This window comes from Pogona vitticeps, chromosome 5 (genome assembly GCF_051106095.1).
Source record: "Pogona vitticeps strain Pit_001003342236 chromosome 5, PviZW2.1, whole genome shotgun sequence".
In the NCBI taxonomy this organism is placed as follows: Eukaryota; Metazoa; Chordata; class Lepidosauria; order Squamata; family Agamidae; genus Pogona; species Pogona vitticeps.
In genome coordinates, this window is record NC_135787.1 from 117703954 (window position 1) to 117724465 (window position 20512).

The window sequence follows — 20512 nt, forward strand, 5'->3', positions numbered from 1 at the left end:
TACAGAGGCTCTTCCACTTTTAGGGTCCTTTTTCTAATGCCCTTGCACAGGGGCCATAGCATACACAAGTGGTCCTTAATTGATGTCATAGTCAGATTTTCCTTCAAGCCTTTCCTGTACAAACACCATACAGCAGATGGCAGTTATTTCACATGGAAATGTAAAGGCATTCAGCATGATAGTTGGCCACATTGTTCAAGATTGCCAGAAGCAAGGTGTACACATTTATCTCAACATCCAAGTCCTGGATCAGGAGGAAAACAAGGTGACGGAGATCTAGACAAACTCAAATAAAATTCACATGGCTCTCTTAGATTCAGCTTATTAGTACAGCCAGGAAAAGAGAAACTGCCAAAAGAACAGGAAGAAATAAAGGGGTAAACGTCTTAACATGGTTATTAACACGGAGTCAAAGAGGCTGTGATCATATGGTAACAACAGGCCAAAAGGTTACTGTTCAAAAATTGCAAGGATCGAGCATGGCAGCTTGATGGTTTTCTACTAGACACAGGGTTATGGTATCACATGTTCTCCCTCTTTCTAAGTGTAAGTGTTATAAGTAGTGTAACCATAAGCTAGTTTCAATATAAACTCCATCATGCCCTTTATGAAGTAACCTTATATAAGCCTTGATAAGAAAATTCTCAGTCCCAATATACAGTGCTGCCTCGCTTAGCGATTGCCTCGTTCAACGATGCATTCGCTTAGCGATGAGGTTTTTGGAGCGATCGTGCGCTCCGTTTAGCGATGTTTCCAATGGGGAAATTTAGAACCTTTAGGGACCTTGCTTCGCTTAGCGATGACAGTTTAGGTCCCCCTGTTTTGCTTAGCGATGTCCATTTAGCTGTCAAACCTACAGTTCAATGCATTCCAATGGGGGGGCGGAAATTCACCAAAAATTGACGAAAACTCAGAACAAAGCCAAATTAAGTTTGCAAAGGTTTTACAGGGTGCACTAACGATTCCAAGCATTTTAAACAGTTTTTGAACATTTTAAGACAACTTTAAAATAGCGAAAATGGACCTGTCAAAACCATTGAAATGCATTGAAACCTATTCAATGCATTCCAATGGGGGAACTGCGTTTCGCTTAGCGATGTTTCCTATGGCGATTTTCACTTAAGGACGGTAATCCGTTCCCATTGGAACAGATTATCCGGTTTTCAATGCATTCCTATGGGAAATGGTGTTTCCCATAGCGATGTTTTCCCATAGCAATGTTTTTTTGGAACCAATTAACATCGCTAAGCGAGGCACCACTGTATATTAAGATAAGAAAATTAACTTCTCTTTGCTACAACTGTAATTTAAGAAAAAATCAAGCTTTTTATACATTAGAAGTGAAGTGCAAATTAATATAATCAATTCTGACAGCATCAAAATACTACTTTTGAAGCTAGGCTTTTGCACTGAAGGATGAGAGTAGTCAGAACAATGATTTAAAAAACAGTAGCAAAGAACGCAGAAGAGATAAAGAGAAAATATCAAAATATCATTCAGACTAGCGAATCCGAAGAAGGGAACAATGTAAAACATGGAACCCAGACTGAAGAGTTGCACCTGTCTCCTCACCAGTCAGTCTGTATAGAGGGGCTCAATGAATTTTTAAAAGATTATTTTTCCTAACTGCACAGAGTAGCCCTGCTTTCCTACTCCACTCACTTGGCAACTGTCAAGGTGCCCAATAGACTACTGCAGCCCACAGCATGGAGAAATCACAGGATGAGGTGGCAAAAAGTTTGCTTTTCAAAAGTCAAGGCACTTCTGACATGATATGTAAGTCAATTTGTTCATTAGAAAGTTAAACATGGAATTTGAAGGACACGACCCTATTTAGTTTATTATGTATTTGTTTATAAAATGTATTAACTCACTGTACTAATAAGGCACAATAAAACAATAGGATCTATCTACACTACAAAAGAGGAAAGAAAGAATATGTGTTTCCTCTGCCATAGTTCTAAGACCTCAAGGCCAAGAAACTTAACATGTTATATTCTTAAGGCTGTTATATTCTTGGATAGTTTTGATTTTCAGTTAATTACACTCAGTTCATTGAAATCTATTTGCAGTCAGTTGTATCCTTTTCAGTCACCAGGAGGAAGATTTCCTTAACAAGCCCCCTCTCCTCGCCCCCAGCTAGTGTGATGCTTCGCATATTAATTTCACCAGAGGGCCCAAGGCAAATCCAGATGGGTGACAGGGCAAACCAGAAAAACAACATGTTGGCGTAACTGCTGCAACTGCTGTTTCTGCTCTCCAGGGGCCCTGACCTCTTCAGAAGTTTAGAAAAAGAGAGAAACAGAAAGATAAAGAGACAGCTTTGCTGCTTGTCGAATATTACAGAATCTGTGAATGGTAGAGAAGGGACCCCAACCATCACTGAGCCTAAATCCCTGCTGAAGTAGAAAATGTACAGATTAAGCATCCCCGAGAAGGGGTCATCAAACCACTTGTCTTCTGATGAAGAAGGGTAGGGACCACTACCCCCTCCCTGGGTCAAACAGCTCTTAACCATCAAGATGTTCTCCCTGGTGCTGAGGTGAAATCTCCTTTCTCCTAACTTGAGAAGGGAGAGAAGAATGAGCAAAGGGAAAGTCTGAAGCAGCACTGGAAGGGAAGGAGGATGAAGTCCATCATGGAAAAGTGGAAAGAAAGAAAAAACAGCAGAGGGAAAGAGGAAGAGCCGTGGGGCAGGGCCAAAGGCCAACCAAGTGGGTAAACAAGGGAAGAGAAGAAGTCTATGAATGGATAAGGGGAGAATGAAAACACTTCCCTCCATGGGAGGGATTGTGCACCAAAGCTGGATCCCTAGCTAGTGTAGGTATGAAGTCCTGTCAGAAGGGCATCCCCACAAGAGAGGGTTTCACCTGATATTCAGGTTCTAAGCTATTTATGTCCGTATAAGAACACTTTGCACTTAGTTTGTAAACATCTTGAAGGCAACAGGTGGGGAGAGGCTGCATTCCAGGGTTATCATGGAACCAAGCCACGGACGATTACAGTTAACTAGATCTAATACTCAGACTTGCTTTTACTGCCCAACTGCACATCTGAAGAGAAACAAAAAGCCCGAAGAACCTATCGCTTATTCATCTCATCACAGGTCAAGACACATGTCAGAATGTCTCTATTTTATTTTACCCCAAAGAAAAATATAATTTTTCTCAGTGCCCTGGGTCAATCACTGGTGTTTTGATGAAGGAAGACCTATTTTTATACCAGACAACACTAAACCTAATTATTTTTGTAAGTTAATGTGTAATTTTTTCTTCTTCACTAAGCTCAGAACATTTGTCTTTTAAGAGGTTTTTTTTCTCTTCTTTTCGGAGCATATTTTTGGGCCAGATACTGAAAAAAGCTTTGGCCTTTTCTCCATCTGATGCCACCATACTCACATTTCGGTCCCTTGATCATATACAGCCACATAACATTTAAAGGGCAAAATAGGACTCCCAAGTTAACACAACCTAAAATACTGCAAATTACTGTAACTTTCATACACTTGGCTTTCTTATACAGAAACAAAGTTCTTCATAATGAGGAGGTCATAAAGTTCTTATCTGGTGCCTCGTAGTATGTGTAAATGTCAGGAAAATGTCATCTAATTGTACCACACTGACTTAAGAAAATTTTTTCAGGCCAGCTCTGAAAAGCAAAAACTGAGCCATGAGTTCAGCACAAGTGATTATTTTCACCTTTCGAGTATTTGTCAAGCCCAGTTCTCCATAAATACTTGTAGCATGATGGTTACATGTTAATCTCACAGACTTTTATATCTACATGACTGGGAGGTACAGGGGTGCCTTGACTTACGAATTTAATCAATATTGGAATGGCATTCGTAAGTCAAAATGTTTGTAAGTCAAAGCACCATTTCCCACAGGAATGCACTGAAAACCCATTAATCCATTCCGGCTGAAGAAAAAAAATACCCCCCCCCAATAAAAATAAAAATCTGCAAGCCCCTGGGGCTGCAAAAAAACAAAACAAAACACAAACATAACCCCACCAGCCCAATCCCACCCTGCAAAAGCCACCCAAAACAGTAAAAAGTAGCACACTTACCTCCCCACAAAGCCTCCTCTCAAGCCTCCCAGCCATGGTCAGCTGTCCGGGCTGGGATCTGGCTGGAAGTCCAGCCAGGAGCCACTGCCGCCACATCCCTTTCCCTAACCGCTGGGGCGAAAGAGCTACAAAGAAGCAGCCTCTTTGCCACCCACGGTTAGTTTTTTTGAACTTCCCGCCCCTTTCCCCTGCCTTTTTTGTTCGTAGGTCAAAGCTCCAGCTGCAAGTCAAAGCAAAATTTTGTGGCTGGAGCTGTTCGTAAGTCAATTTGTTCATAGGTCAGGGCATTCGTCAGTCAAGGCACCACTTGCACTTTAATCATTGTGAGTATACAACCCTGCCACCACATCCTACAGTACTATCAGCACTAGTGGATCATACACTTGGAAGGGTTGGGAGTAGAGATGGGGGGTATTCATATTCGTATATAAATACCCCTGCACAGCTGGAGTTAACAAGGGTCCAGCCCCTGGGGTCAGACCATCCACTTATGTGTCCGCCACTGCCACCAATCCCACTCTTCCTTTCAATCACTCTGGAGCACTGCTCGGCTAGCCACTTGTTAGCCTTGCAGGGAGACTCGTCTTCCCTCCTCCTGCCAGGAGCGGCTAGCTGACTGGGTGCTCCAGAGCGATTGGAAGGAACAACGGGGCCAGTGCTGGCAGACGCATGAGTGGACGTTAACTCCCATCTCTAGTTGGAAGCAAAGAGAACTTGGATCACTTTCAAGTATTTCTTGAAAGTATTTCTCTTCTTCTCCTCTTTGCCATTTGAGGAAAAGGTGAGAAGCCCACACCCCCATACCACCATCCCGTATTTAAGCCAGGCTGCTATGGTTCCTTGGGATACAGCTATTGTAAGATTAGTGTTCTTGTTCTTATTTAGGCTTTGAAGAGTATTGATGCACTGGATTTGTTTACTGGGTTATCTTTTGAATATATGTGTTCTAAATTTCAGTTCTCTGATCACTGGAGAGTAAGCTAGCCAGATGATATGAAGATGTGAAAGTGGCTTCGCTGTCACTCCAAGAACAGAAGAGGCTTATCAACGTGGCTCTTTCCCATGGTGTACAAAGACTGTTCCATCTAGTTTTTGTTCTCAAACAAAACAAAATAGAGATGTGACCAGAAAGATAAGAAAAAAATCCCTGCCAGAAAAGAGAAACCACTAGGAAATGGAAGAAATAAAACAAAGCACCAAGACAGTATAGCATAGCGCATAGAGTATTGGACTGGGACTCAGGAGGCTTGGGTTCAAATCCCTGCTGGCTATGGAAAGTTCCAGGGGGAGGATGGTAACACTGGTAAAACACTCCTTGAACACCTTACACACCTCTAAAACACTATTAGGGCCATTATAAGTAAAAAACAACTCGATGGAAAAAACAAAACTAAACAACAACAACAAAAATAAAGAGGTGAGAGGGACACTGAATATTCAAAACTAGCTATTAGCAAGCTTAGTTAAAATTGCCCTTCCAAGACATAAGAGCAGAGAGGCCTAATTCACATTCTAGCGAGCATGCAACAGCTACAGTAAACACAGTGGGGAGATAGCATACCCTTCACAGAGAGATAAGATGGTGTCATTACATTTTTAGATAAAAGACAGTGAGAATAATGCAGAGATGTGTCTAGAAAGATTAAAAAGGACTACAGCATTACCATTATAACATACTTTCAGAATGCTGGTTTTTTTTGTAATATATGAAAACCTACCCCAGATACAACTGCCTAGAACCTATCACAGCATAGCCTAAATGCACACACAAAAATGGGTCCGCCTCATGATAAGAAGTCCTAACAATTTGGGAGAGATCAGAGAAGCTACTTTCTCTGCACTACAATTCCCAGAACTCCTGGCACTCCCCATGTTGGCTGGGGGATTATGGGTCTGCAGACTGGCCACATTTATCCCTGCAATTGCCATGCATGTTGTAGAGATTTCTATGGAAAGAACTCACAACAGAGGCCATTTAAAGTCTGCAACTGCCACAATAAAGAATATAATAAAGACAGCCCCAGGCTATCTTGTGTTCATACTTCAACAAAGGCAGCTGAAATACTGCTTCATCTACCATAGTTATAAAACCTGGCCCTGTTTTTGTAGATACAGAACGCAGATATTTCAAGGCAATGTCTAGGGCAACTGAAGCAAACTGAATAGTCCAGCATATGTCAGGGGACAACATCTGGGCTGCTCTTCTTTCGCCTACCTGTGCAAAGTCAGCAGCAAGCCGCATTTTCCCGCCTTCGCCAAGGGGCCTTAGGAGGCTGGCATTGCGAATAAAGATTTCAATTGCTCTCTGAGCGATGGCTTCTGTGCTCTCATAGACAAAGTCATAACACTCGAAGTGCCTGAAGTAATCATTCATGACTCTTGCGATGAAGCCTTGTAGCTCCTTCATGTACAGAGAACAGGGCACATCAGGCTTCCCTGAAGTGGGTAGTGATCTAACAGAAGAGGGAGAAAAGAAGGGCCTGTACGTTAATTTCCTGTCCAGCTTAACAGTGATTGTGACTTTGCATTTTCATTCCATTCCTGCCAAAGACAACTGCAACAGCGGCACGAGTTACAGCATATTTTTTCAGACTCATAAAAACGGAGAGCTCCCCTGAGAAAGCAGTGACTGGAGCGCCTTTTCCTCAGTTACTGCAGCTCTCACATGACAAAACACTTGCTCTTCAACCAGCATCTCCTGCCTTCCCCCTGTTCTCACCCTCTAGAGCATTTTCATCAGCTGAAAACTAAATCACAAAATCCAGCTCCTAAATATAAATGACCCAGATGTTGCAGTATAATTCTCTTACAGCAGATCACATCACACTGGGCTGCACATTATGGTGTTAAAAGTCCAGCCTGGCTGAAAAATCTTTTGATGCAGCCGCTCAAGTTGTTGTAACTCTGCTTCACATATTCTCTACACATTCTCCTGCAATCTCGATAGAACCAGTCTCAGCAATAAGGTGTGGCTACAACCACCCAAAGGGATCAGACCTCAAGCTGAGTATACTGATATACTGTACATGCCTCCCAGTTTAATTCAATAATGTGCATCACCAGGCTACATCAGAGGTCTTGGCCATAGCTTTAAGAGAGGGTGGGAGGGTGTTTCATGACCTACTACACCACTTTAGAAAGTTCTGAGATCCTGTGGGTGTTTCAGTCACATTTAATAAAGCTAAATCATTTGTCAAAAGTCAATGTTTTCCACTGGATTTCTTTAGAGAGAAGATGCATGCTCAAGCCAAAGGGAGTACATACAGAAAACTAACGATATTTGATCTCACTGTTATTAAAATGGTTCACTACACTGCTGAATTTTTCAAGAACAAAATCCACCAGGAAAAGATGTGCATGATTAATAGGAAAAGCTCCTCACTGTTATCTGGAAACACCAAGCTTAAGGAGCCAAGGGCACTGCCCTCATAGGTTGATTATCCCACTACACCTCTGTGGTCCTTCTATTTGTTTGTTTGCTTGTTTGCTTCCCCCCAATGCCACTTTCCTTCTGGTAAGTCACAAATGATTACGCTGGACGAAAACCCCAATAAATTACAAAGTTAAAAAACAAAAATATAATAGGAATTAAAATTTGTCATTTTAAACATTTAAAATCTTTTAAAGACACACTTAAAAGATACAGCATCCAGGAGACTCCATCTTGCCTAATATAGTTATTAAAAGCCTGTCTAAAAAGGCAGGTCTTTAACTGCTACCAAAATGACAAGAGGGAGGGGGCTAACCTAACCTTTCTATGAAGAGCCTTCCACAGCTAGGGAGCAGCCACAGAGAAGGCCCTCCCTTGTGTCCACGTGAAATGCAACTCTGACGGCAATGGGACCAAGAGAAGGGCCTCCTCCGAAGATCTTAGGAGTCAGAAAGGTGCATATGGGGAGATATGGTCCTTCAGATAACTTGGACCCAAGCCATATAGGTTTTATATGTCATAATTAGCGCTTTGAACTGGGCCCAGAAATGGACTGGTTGCCGGTGGAGCTGCTGTAATAGGGGAGTTCCTAATTGGTGCCAGTTCTCTATAACTGGCACCAGTTAGCAGTATGGCTACTGTGTATTCAGCTAAAGTTCTGAAGTATCTTCAAAGGCAGCCTCATGCAGAGGTTGTTACAGTGACCAATGTGGGACGTAAATAAGGCATGTGTAAATCAAGGATCAGGTACTATTGTGTAAAATATATTCCTGGCCACTGCCAGGTTACTCACTTGTAATCATGATTTATTGAGTGGTCATCTGAGAATTCACATACATGAACACTTCTTGGCCTGCGTAGACACTCTACTTTCAGCCACATTCTAGAGCATTCCTTTGCTCCCCAACTGATACACTTACCCATCCAACAGTTGCTCCTCAGCTTCCTCTACCTTGCGAATAGCATGAGAGTGGAGGTTGACTGGATTGTGTGAATTCACAGATGACCATTCGGAAAAATCACAGTTACAGGTAAGTGTCCTGTCCTTTTTTGTGGTCTCTCTGATTCACGCACATGGGTAACTCCTAAGCTCACTCACCAGTTGCTGAGATGTCACCCCAGCATATAAGACACCACCCCACAACTGAACAATGAATCCAGTTTATCTCTATCATCTAGCCCATAATGATTCACAAGGATCATGGGTTGCAACCACACAGCAGCCTTGCAAACAACCTCCCTTTAAAAAGGCTGTTGCACTACTCATGTGGAATGTCTCTTCAGAGAAGTTGGCAAGGGGCATTCAGACAGTTTGTATGATAGTGAAATAATCTTCATGACCCCCTTAGAAAGGCTCTGTGACACTTGGCCACTTTTTTTTTTAAATTCCCTTGGTAACAAACAAATAGTTTATTAGCTCTTTTGAAAGAGCATGTTCTATCTACAGAGACAGCAAGGACATGTTTAACATCTGAAGTATGAAGAGTTTTCTCCAGACTAGAAGTTGGAGATGGAAAGAATGTTGGCAGAACGAATGGTTGACTCATATGGAAATATAAAAGTACCTTAATCAAAAATGAAACATCTGTGAATAAAAAAGAGGTTACTTACCTGTAACAATAGTTCTTTGAGTGGTCCTCTGTGAATTCACACATATGGGTATTGTCTGCGCCTGCGCTGACTCTCTCGGAAGATTCTAGAGCTAAAAGTAACAATTTTATGGTGTGATCCTCCACGAGGTATATGCTCCTCCCACCCACCATCTTCCCCAGTTCCTGAGTTTTATCCGCCAGGTATGAAGGAAAGAATTAATTAATTAATTAATTATATAATTAACCCATGATGGATAGAGGGGAAGGATGGGCGGGTTGTGTGAATTCACAGAGGACCACTCAAAGAACTATGGTTACAGGTAAGTAACCTCTTTTTCCTTTTCGTGGCCTCTGTGAATGCACACATATGGATGACTAGCAAGCTGCACTTACCAGTTGGTGGGTCGTCACGGTAAGAAGGATGACAGGACAGCTCTGCGAAATGCAGCATCTTGGCGTGCTCTGACGTCCAGCCGGTAGTGTTTGACAAACGTGGACGGTGTGGACTACGTAGTGGCACGACAGATGTCAGGAACCTCAGCGCCACGTTGAAAGGCAGTAGAGGTGGACAGCGCCCTGGTGGAATGAGCTGTCAAATGTTCTGGAGGGGATCTCCCTGACAAGCTGTAAGCAAGGGAGATAGTCTGTACAATCCAACATGCTATGGACTGAGAGGAGGCTGGGGCCCCTTTGTTTGGGCCGTGAAAGCACAGAAAAAGTTTGTTGGACTTTCTAAAAGTTTTTGTCCTTTCGACGTAGAAAGCCAGGGCACGTCTGACATCGGGATTATGGAGCCCATGTTCTAGGGGTGACAAAGGAGACTTGAAGAAGCAGGGTAGTATGATGGGTTGGTTGAGGTGGAAATCGGAGACCACCTTCGGGAGAAGGTGAAACTGGATAAAGGGAGGATCGGCTCGAAGAGCAGCGAGCTCACTAGCTCATTTGGCTGATGTGATTGCAACAAGGAAAGCCGATTTAAGAGTGAGGAATTTGAGGTCGATGGACACCATGGGCTCAAATGGAGGCCGCATCAGGGAATTAAGAACCAGCTGCAGTGACCACTGAGGGGTGATGCATTGTTGAGGAGGGCGAATGTTGTTGAGCCCTTTGAGGAACTCCTTGACAGTTGGGTGAGAAAACAACTTAGAGGAAGAAGAATCATCCGGCTGGTGGGTCACAATGGCTGAAAGATAGGCCTTTAATGTAGACTGGGAAAGGCCGAAACTGAAGAGATGCAGGAGGTAAGCGAGCAGAGTCTTCAAAGAGACAGATATAGCAGGTACGTTATTGTCCTGAGTATACTTTAAGAAAGACTTCCATTTATTTTCATATAGAAGGGTAGTGGAAGGTTTTCGGGCTTGAAGAAGAACCTGCATCACGTCGGGAGTATCCTCCATGCCCCAAGACTGAGAGAGGTGACGTCTGGGTGAAGAACGAGGCCGTGGTCGAGCGAGAGGAGATCTGGGCAGAGAGGAAGGCGGAGCATGTCCGACGACATCGAGACCAGGTGAGTGAACCATGGCTGGCGGGGCCAGTACGGGGCTATCAGGATCGCGTTGGCTCCATCCTGTCGGAGACGGATGATCACCCTCTGGAGCAGAGGCAGAGGGGGAAATACGTAAAGAAGATCTTGGGACCAGTCCATCAGGAACGCGTCCCCCAGAGAGTTGCTGTCCCATCCCGCTCTGGAGCAGAACCAGAGACATTTCTTGTTGGCATCGGCTGCAAAGAGGTCTATTGAGGGCATGCCCCATCGCCGGCACAGCTGCTGGAATATGACATCGTTCAGAGTCCATTCGTGTGTTCTCATCGGTAGTCGACTGAGCCGATCTGCCAGAGTGTTGTCGTCAGTGGAAATGTGGACGGCAATAGGGAAAACATGATGGGAATAGCACCACTCCCAGAGGTCAACAGCTAGGTAGAGCAGAGAAGGGGAGTGGGTACCTCCTTGCTTGTTGACATAAAAGAGTGCAGTGATGATGTCTGTTGCCTGACCTCGGATGAGGGGAAGAAAGGCATGGAATGCTTTGATGATTGCCAACAGTTCTAGGTGGTTTATGTGAAGTGACAGTTCTTGATTTGACCAGAGTCCATGGACTGTGTGTTGAAGGCAGTGTGCGTCCCACCCCGTGGGGCTGGCGTTGGTTGTGACCTGTATGGAAGGTCTGAGAAGCAAGAAAAGCCTGCTGATGAGGAGGTTGTTGGGGCAAGTCCACCAGTCGAGCTGGGAGGCTAGTTCTGGTGTCACCTGCAGTAGGGTGGAAGGGAGATCTGTTTCGGGATTGAACAGGGAAAGGAACCATGCCTGCAGGGATCTCATTTTGAGTCTGGCGTGTTGGACGACAGCCGTCGTCGATGCCATGAGCCCCAGGAGGTGTTGGGCGTGATGCGCCGAAACAGAGTGATGTGTTTGGAAAAGGCGGACCGCCTTTTGGATTTTCCTGATCCTGTCTGGAGGCAGGAAAGCTCTTGCACGGAGGGAGTCTATTTCCATGCCTATGAACTTGGTTGTCTGCTTTCGAATCAAGTGCGACTTCTCGAGGTTGATCTTCAGGCTGAGACTGTGCAGCGTATGGAGCGTTGTGTCTCGTGCTCTTATGGCATCGTGGTACGATGTCGCCACTATCAACCAGTTGATGGTCATCGAACAACGGGTCAGCATCCGCGGACAAGGGCTGTTCGGTGTTGAGATTCAGGGCTTGTGCCATTTGGAAAACAAGCGCAGAACAGGAGAAGTCACCTGAGGAGGACAAAGCATGGCTGCCCCTCGTATCTGGGACTGGAGGGGGAAGCTCAGGCTCACGGGAGGACTCAGAGTGTTGTGCCTCCGAAGATGCAGGGGAGCCCGGAGATGAAGGGTAGTCTGATGGACCAAAGCCCTCTGTCAGGGGAGCTTGGTGTCGTTGGATCGGCATGCATTCAAAGGGGCCTTGAGATGGCATCGGGTCCAGCATCTGTGGTGCGGGACGTAGGGGTACGGCTTCATGAGCTCAGTCTCGTAGTCGAGTTAGAGGCATTGGCTTAGATGGGGCCGGAGGGCATAGAGGCGGAGTTGAAGCCGTCGGGGCAAAAGTGGTCGCACAGAGGCGGTTCGAGTTCACGAAAGGGATGGCATGGAGAAGTTCTGGCTTCATTCGGGGCCGTTTAGCCTGTTCAGGCTGGTACCTTTCGTACAGGGTCTGCCAGATGAAGGGGTCAAAATGGTATGGTACCATTGGAAAAGGGCAAAAATCGCCTTGCGATGGCACAGACCTTGGTGGGGAGAGGTGCTTTCGTTTCTCCTTTCTCTTCCGTGGAGGTGAAGGGGGAACCTCCAGATCGGATGCCGAGCTTTCAGCAGCCCGCCCTGAGTCAGGGTCTGAATGGGCTGAGGCCGGGCTGGACTGTGGCGCAGCCGCGTTGAGGCCAATGCTCGGGGTTTGGGGCGGCATCGTGGGGGGGGGGCCCGCAACATCATGGGCTTCATCTCCATCGGAGGCCAAGTCAGGGGCTTCTCTGGATGATTCCTCGAGGACGGGGGAAAGCAGAGAAGGCTGAGGGGGCTCCACCTGGGGAACTCTGTCCTTTCTAGGCCTCTTGGGGGCAGGTTTGGGCTTTTTCTTCGAGCTTGCATCGTGCGCTCGAGACTTCTGAGAGGAGGGCAACTTGTGCTTACCAGACGATTTTGCTTTCTCAACAGTGTCCTTAGCTGGTGGCACAGAGGTAGAATCAGAGGTAGACTGGCCTGCTGGAAGCCTATCGGCTGAAAGGACAGGAGATCTAGCCGCTTCCGAAGACGAAGTAGGAGGATTCATGGCTGCTTGCCAAAGGTAAGACCTAAGTCTTTGGAACCTCTGTTTTAGTGCCAGCTTGGTTAAATTTTTACAAGCAGGACACGAATGGGTAGGATGTTCCTCACCCAAACAAAAAAGACACTGGCTATGCCCGTCCGAAAGTGCAATTTTATTCGTACAGGTCGTACACCTTTTAAAAGGAGACGGAGAGGCCATAAGCAAAGAACAGGGGGGGGGAGGGGAAAGGGAAGGGAATAAAAAGACCGTGGGAAGCCGATTAGGCAAACAAAAGACACGAAGGATCACTAAGTAGGTAATTTAAAGTAAAGATAAACAAAAGCTCAAAGGAGCCTAGAAAAATAGCCAAAAGGCAAATAGGGAAGCGCTCAATCTTTCCTGAGAACCGTTCCGCTAGGCAGAAAAAAGGAACTGGGGAAGATGGTGGGTGGGAGGAGCATATACCTCGTGGAGGATCACACCATAAAATTGTTACTTTTAGCTCTAGAATCTTCCGAGACAGTCAGCGCAGGCGCAGACAATACCCATATGCGTGCATTCACAGAGGCCACGAAAAAGATTACTTTATCTTCATGGAATTATAAATAAAGCTCCTCACAACGTAAGGCAGCCAATTCATTGGCTTGTCTTGCTGAAGTTATAGCCACTAGAAACACAGCCTTAGTAGATTCAAATGGGCTGCATTCATAGAAAAAGATGGAGGTTTTATGAACTGCATTAACATCACAGACAAAGACCACTGAGGAGCTGGTGGTTTTATGTTTAGGTATATATTATTCATCAACCCTGAGGGCTCACTGGAAATCAACCTTGAGTGCTCACTGGAAGGCCAGATCCTGAAGCTGAGGCTCCAGTACTTTGGCCATCTCATGAGAAGAGAAAACTCCCTGGAAAAGCCCCTGATGTTGGGAAAGTGTGAAGGCAAGAGGAGAAGGGGACGACAGAGGATGAGATGGTTGGACAGTGTCATCGAAGCAACCAACATGAATTTGACCCAACTCCGGGAGGCAGTGGAAGACAGGAGGCCCTGGCATGCTCTGGTCCATGGGATCACGAAGAGTCGGACATGACTTAACAACTAAACAACAACAACAATATATTATTCAAACCTTTCAACAGCCTCTTTTGACTACTTTTGATGACATTTGGTGAAAACTCTAGGTGCTGTTGAGAGACTGAATGAAAGCACCTTGAAGTCATATATTCAATGTCCTAATGCAAAGGGAAGGAAATGACAGTCTGGAGTTATCAAAAGGTGGAAATAGGTGCCTTTCAAATCCACCACTGTAAAACACTTTCCTTCCTTGAAAAGTAGCAGTATACTGGCCAGTGGCAACATTAAATTTTTGTTGTAGTGATGTAACTGTTGACTCTTTCACCAAACTCCAGGAGGAAGACAGGAGGGCCTGGCGTGCTCTGGTCCATGGGGTCACAAAGTCGGACATGACTTAATGACTAAACAACAACAACTGTTGACTCTTCTCAAGTCCAGAACTGGACATATGCCCCATCCTTCTTGGGCACAGTGAAATAGTGGGGGTAAAACCAATTGTTTTTGTGGCTTTGCAGAATTTTCACTATTGCATCTTTCTGAAACAGTATTGCAATTTCCTCTTCTAGTACTTCTGAAAGTGTTTTTGATCCAAAAATGCGATAGGTGGATTTGTTTTGAAGTTGATAGCAAAACTGGGCTGTGTTGGTAAGGACCCACTGATTGGTGAAGATGGTGTGCCAAGCGTTGAGAAAAGATGCTAAAATAGAAAGAGAAGAATGAATAGCTGTAACCTTTATAATAAGTCTGTGAAGTCATCCAGGTGAGGTTATCTGGAAGTTGATTCATGGCGACTGGACGTCTTCCTTATTAGGTTGAAACGTTTCGCTACTCATCCAAATAGCTTCTTCAGTCTGAGGGAGAGTTGGTTGGAGACCCCTGATATATCCTCCATGTTTGTTTCACTTCCCCCTGGTCTGAACAGGCTCGTTAGAGGGACAAAGGATGAGGGGTGCGCAAAAATCCCACCTTTGCAGTTGTTAACAGTGCTCTTTTTGGTGTGGGGGTCCTGATCTTTCTGGGAACAGATGAAAGGGTATCTGAGGCCTCCACCCCTGTTGAGTGAAGAATTTCCTATATGCACATGTATGGCCTCCCTGACCCTCCCCTCTCTATAATACGGTATTTTAAACTGTTGGTCTCATGTGAACCTGAGTCAAAACTGCTGTCTTTTTTGGGGGGTAGTGGTGGTGGTTTGCAGGTATGTATTTTTGCCAAGTTGGTTGTGGCTTGCAGTCGATAAAGGATGGTTGTGCTGATGTTCTTTGTTTATCCACTGGAGCTCTTTCTCTTTGGTAAGTATACTGTCTTTTCCAGAGGGTTGTATCTGTGTAATTGGAGAAGCAAAACCCATGTATTCTGCTGTGTTTCTCTTTTTAAACAGGGTTTTCATTATTTATTTCAGTGTTGAAGAGACCTTCTCTGTCAAAAGGTTAAGTCCTCAATCCAGCTTCTGGATTCTTCCGATATACCTGATTATCTTAACTAGGAATATTCCTTTAATACAACTGCCGCAGAAATATTTTTAGCCATGCAATCTGTGGCATGTCTTGCTGTGCGGATCTGCTGCGATGCTAATGATAGTGCCTCTTGTTGAAATGTTAACGCTAGATTTCTTTTATCCTCTGGGAGGCTCATTAAAAGTGGCCGTAGTATTTCCCCATAGGAAATGATGGCACGCTCCCATTGCTGCCTGATAATTAGCAACTCTGATCCCCAAAGCAGCTGTGGAATAAGTGCACCTGCCTATTAGATCCATTTTTCAGACCTCTTTGTTTATAGGTGTAGAATGTGACTTCCCTTTAGATCATGATTGAGAAGCTTCTACCATTATTGAATTAGATTGTGGATATTTTAACAGGGAAAGATGTTCCTTCTTCCTGTATCTTATAAAGATTTTCCATTCTCTTTGAAGTAGGAGGCAAAGAAGAGGTGCGATTTTTTCCCAAGATTCTTTCACCAAATCTGATAAAGTTTGCACAAGTTTTGTTTGAACTGGTTGTACCATGTTATATTGAACTTTTTCAAATATTGGATCAGTCTATACACTTCTGTTTGCAGTGATTTTGCCATTCTGAGCATCACATCACAATATGTTCTTACATTTTTTTATATAGAGGTAGAGTATTTGAATCTCCTACATCAGAGTCAAGGGATATCAAACAATTAGATGGTGACGACTCTTGTTCAGTCTCGGAGTTAGAAGTTTCTGCCTGACTTTGCAGCACTTGGATGACTGTTCCATATGTTCCTCAACTCATAACTTTTGAGGAGCACTGGATTTTTTATCTTTCAATTTCAGTATCATCTCACGGGGTTCCTTTGAGCTGGAACTTCCTCTTTTTTAGCTTTAATTTCTATTCGTAGCTGTTTCTTACCAGATTGAGGCTGATCTTTCCACACGTTCTTTGGTATCATAGGTCAATGTTGAGATTGTTGGTCTGCATCTTCTGAATCAGGATGTCTTGCTGGAGGCTTCCCTTTATGGCGTTCCTGAACTTTATGTTTTTTCTGTCAAATGGATTCTGGTGTTGACGCTTAAGATACACTCCATTTAGGTGCTGACACTGGAGAGCTGCATACCAGTACTGATGATCTTCTTAATACCAATGGTTTTGATGTCATCTGCTTTGGACTGATATTACTGAAGGTCTCAGTCCTGACCTTTACTTGTCCTGATCTCAGTATATTTCTTGAGCCAGTCTCTTGTCACAATGTGGCATCAGTGTATGCCGTTCTATACTTGCAAAGTAGGATGGTGGGTAAAGAAGTACCATGTTTCCCCAAAAATAAGACAGGGTCTTATATTTATTTTTGCTCCAGAAAATGCAGTAGGGCTTATTTTCAGGAGAGGTTTCATTTTTTTTTTCATGTACAACAATCTACATTTATTCAAATACAGTCATGTCATCTTCTGGTTGCTGCGCAATGCTGCACAATGGTGGAGGACAGGGTCTCAATTTAGGGCTTATTTTTGGGGTAGGGCTTATATTATGAACATCCTGAAAAATCATACTAGGGCTTATTTTCAGGTTAGGTCTTATTTTTGAGGGTAATATGGGGTAACCATCAGTGTACCCCAATTATTGCTCATGATTGTCTATTTTTAAGGGCCTTTTCGGCAGCTGCCCCCAGACTATGGAACACCATCCCAATTGAGATTTGTTTGGTGCCGACACTGATGACATTTCAGCGCCAGGTCAAAACCTTCCTGTTCCAGAAGGCTTTTAACTGAAATAATATCAACTATGGGTCCTGATGGCAATTTTTAGAGTATATATTTTCATTGTATTTTAATTGTTTTTTAAATTGTATTTTAATTGTTGTAAGCCACCCAGAGACCTTTGGGTAGAGTGGGTGGCATATAAGTTAAGTTAAGTTAAGTTAAGTTAAGTTAAGTTAAGTTAAGTTAAGTTAAGTTAAGTTAAGTTAAGTTAAGTTAAGTTAAGTTAATAAATAAATAAATAAATAAATAAATAAATAAATAAATAAAGAAAGAAAGAAAGAAAGAAAGAAAGAAAGAAAGAAAGAAAGAAAGAAAGTGTTGCCCAGAATTACTTTTTCGCCAGACAAATAATTAGAATAGCATACATTTCAGTTGTTGGAATAACTGCTGTTTTTTTTTTTTTTTTTTTTGGTAACACGACTGAGTGTAATTTAATTGCTGAGACAAGTGCTTCTGTTGAAAGGTCAGTAGAGTAAAGGAATCGCTGGTTTTATATGGCATAGGTGTGTGTGTGTGTGTGTGTGTGTGTGTGTGTGTGTGTGTGTGTGTGTGTGTGTGTGTGTGTGTGTCTTTAAGACAACACTGAAGTACTGACTCCATTACCCAGAAAAATCTTCCTGATGCATAGTGATGATGATTGCTTCTATTGAGTCTCCAACGGAGTTCAGTAAAGGTTGTACAGCATTTCCCATCAAATCATGGACTGTCTAGAGGAAATATAACCAAGGATGGAAAACAGTGAGAGCAGAGAAGCATATGATACAAAAATACATTTGCATTCCATAAGTTCCAAAATTTAATTCGATTATGAAAAAAAGCCTGACTGCCTATTTAATTCTGAACAGCGCTGTTTTATGATGTGATACAAAATCATTGTGACATACGTGAAACACTAGGGCCAGAAACTAGGGCATGAGGTACCTGCACATGCAATATCAATCACACAGGTAATCTGCATCATTTGGCAGAGATTCTGTTGCACAACTGGTTGCACTGGTTGTACCACCAGTACACAACCAGTCAAACAACAGGGCCCCCTGCTAAATCTCCATTGCGTGGAGATTTCATGGCACATTTAGCTATTTCAACAGGGTTCTGGCCTATATATTATTACCGTATTTTTCGCTCCATAAGACGCACCTTTCCATAAGACGCACCAAATTTTTAGGAGAAGAAAACAGGAAAAAATTATCTGCTTTCTTCTCCTAAAATTTGGTGAGCCTTATGGAGAGGTCCATCTTATGGAACACACCCTAGGGTCCTAGGGTGTGTTCCAGGACCCTTTGGAGCCTCCCCCTGCCTCCCTCGGGGGCGAGAGGGGGTGAAATCGCCACCTTCTGGGGCTCTTCTGAAGTTTCCCAAGCCTCAGAAGAGCCCCCAAAGGTGGTGATTTCATCCCCTCTGGCCCCCAGGGGAGGCAGGGTCAGTCTCCAAAGAGTCCTAGAACACACCCTAGGACCCTTTGGAGACTCACCCTGCCTCCCCCGGGCGACAGAGGGGGCAAAATAGGCAGCTTCCAGGATCTTTTCTGAGCCTTTCCAGGCTCAGAAAAGGTCCTGGAAGCTCCCGATTTTGCCCCCGCTGTCCCCGTGGGGGTGGGTGGGTGGGAGCCTGGCAAGGGTCCAAGGGAGCCTCCCACCCCCCCATGGGACCAGGGGGGGTAAAATCGCCAGCTCCCGATTTTACCCCCCCTGACCACGTGGGGGTGGGTGGGGGGAGGGTGGCATGGGTCCAAGGGAGGGTCCCTTGGACCCTTGCCACCCTCCACCCACCCCCCCATGGGACCCGGGGGGGTAAAATTGCCAGGTTCTGGGAGTGTTTGGAGGCTCCCCAAGCCTCCAAACACTCCCAGAAGCTGGCGATTTTAACCTCCCTGGCCCCATGGGGGTGGGTGGGTGGGAGCCTGGCAAGGGTCCTGGGAGGCTCTCTTGGACCCTTGCCACCCTCCACCCCCCCATGGGACCGGGGGGGGGGTAAAATCGCCAGCTTCTGGGAGTGTTTGGAGGCTCCCCAAGCCTCCAAACACTCCCAGAAGCTGGCGATTTTACCACCCCTAGCCACGTGGGGGTGGGTGGGGGGAGGGTGGCATGGGTCCAAGGGAGGGTCCCTTGGACCCTTGCCACCGTCCACCCACCCCCCACGGAGCGGGGGGGGTGTTTAAAATCGCCAGCTTCTGAGTGTGTTTGGAGGCTTATCAAGCTTCCAAACACTCCCAGAACCTGGCGATTTCGCCAGGGCTGGCCCCGTGGGGGGTGGGGGGAGGGTGGCAAGGGTCCTGGGAGGCTCCCTTGGACCCTTGCCACCCTCCACCCACCCCCCCATGGGACCAGGGGGGGTAAAATCGCCAGCTCCCGATTTTACCCCCCCTGGCCCCGTGGGGGTGGGTGGGGGGAGGGTGACATGGGTCCAAGGGAGGGTCCCTTGGACCCTTGCCACCCTCCACCCACCCACCCCCACGGAGCGGGGGGGTTTTTTAAAATCGCCAGCTTCTGAGTGTGTTTGGAGGCTTATCAAGCTTCCAAACACTCCCAGAACCTGGCGATTTCGCCAGGGCTGGCCCCGTGGGGGTGGGTGGGGGGAGGGTGGCAAGGGTCCTGGGAGGCTCCCTTGGACCCTTGCCACCCTCCACCCACCCCCCCATGGGACCAGGGGGGGTAAAATCGCCAGGTTCTGGGAGTGTTTTGAGGCTTGGGAAGCCTCAAAACACTCCCAGAACCTGGCGATTTTGCCAGTGCTGGCCGGTGCGTGGGTGGGAGGAGCGTCGCAAGGATCTGAGTGAGCTTCCAGGACCCTTGCGACGTTCCCCCCACCTGGAAGCTGGCGATTTCGCCGGTGCTGGCCCCGTGGGGGCGTGGGGGAGCCTCGCAAGGGTCCTGGAAGGCTCACCCGGACCCTTGCGACGCTCCCCCCCATGGGGCCAGCAGCGACGAAATTGCTGCATTCACACCATTAGACGCACTGACTTCCCCACCCACATTTTGGAGGGGGGAAAGTGCGTCTTATGGTGCAAAAAATACGGTATTTTTCTGCATAATACCTCCTGTTATAAGCATCTGTTTTCTTCTGGCCCTTCAGATTATTCAGGGAAGCTTAATATGATGTGAAAGTAATTTCTAGAGTGTTATACAATTTGAAGGAATGATTTTTGGGTTATCATTCAGCTTGTGGGTTTACTCTTTTTATCTTTCCATCTTAAAATGGGAAGGAAAAGTGAATATGTTTATCTGGAAGAGATAATGGTCATTTCCAAAATAGGTGAGTGTATGTGACTTTTAATTGTTGCATTTCACTATGAATTTTATACACTCTTTAAGAAGTCAATTCACATTAAATTGACTTCTGTAACAAGGAAAT

At 45.3% G+C, this 20512-nt stretch overlaps 1 protein-coding gene across 2 annotated transcripts in view; it reads right to left on the bottom strand.

The window, feature by feature from the left end:
- Positions 1-20512, bottom strand: part of COG5 (component of oligomeric golgi complex 5) — a 224059-nt gene that overhangs the window by 12805 nt on the left and 190742 nt on the right. For both annotated transcript variants that reach the window (XM_020813076.3, XM_078394349.1), the window contains exons 17-18: positions 17762-17865; positions 6284-6521 (exon numbers count right to left, since the gene is read on the bottom strand). In XM_020813076.3, coding sequence (XP_020668735.3) covers positions 6284-6521; positions 17762-17865 — 342 coding nt within the window. The remainder of the gene's footprint in view (positions 1-6283; positions 6522-17761; positions 17866-20512) is intronic.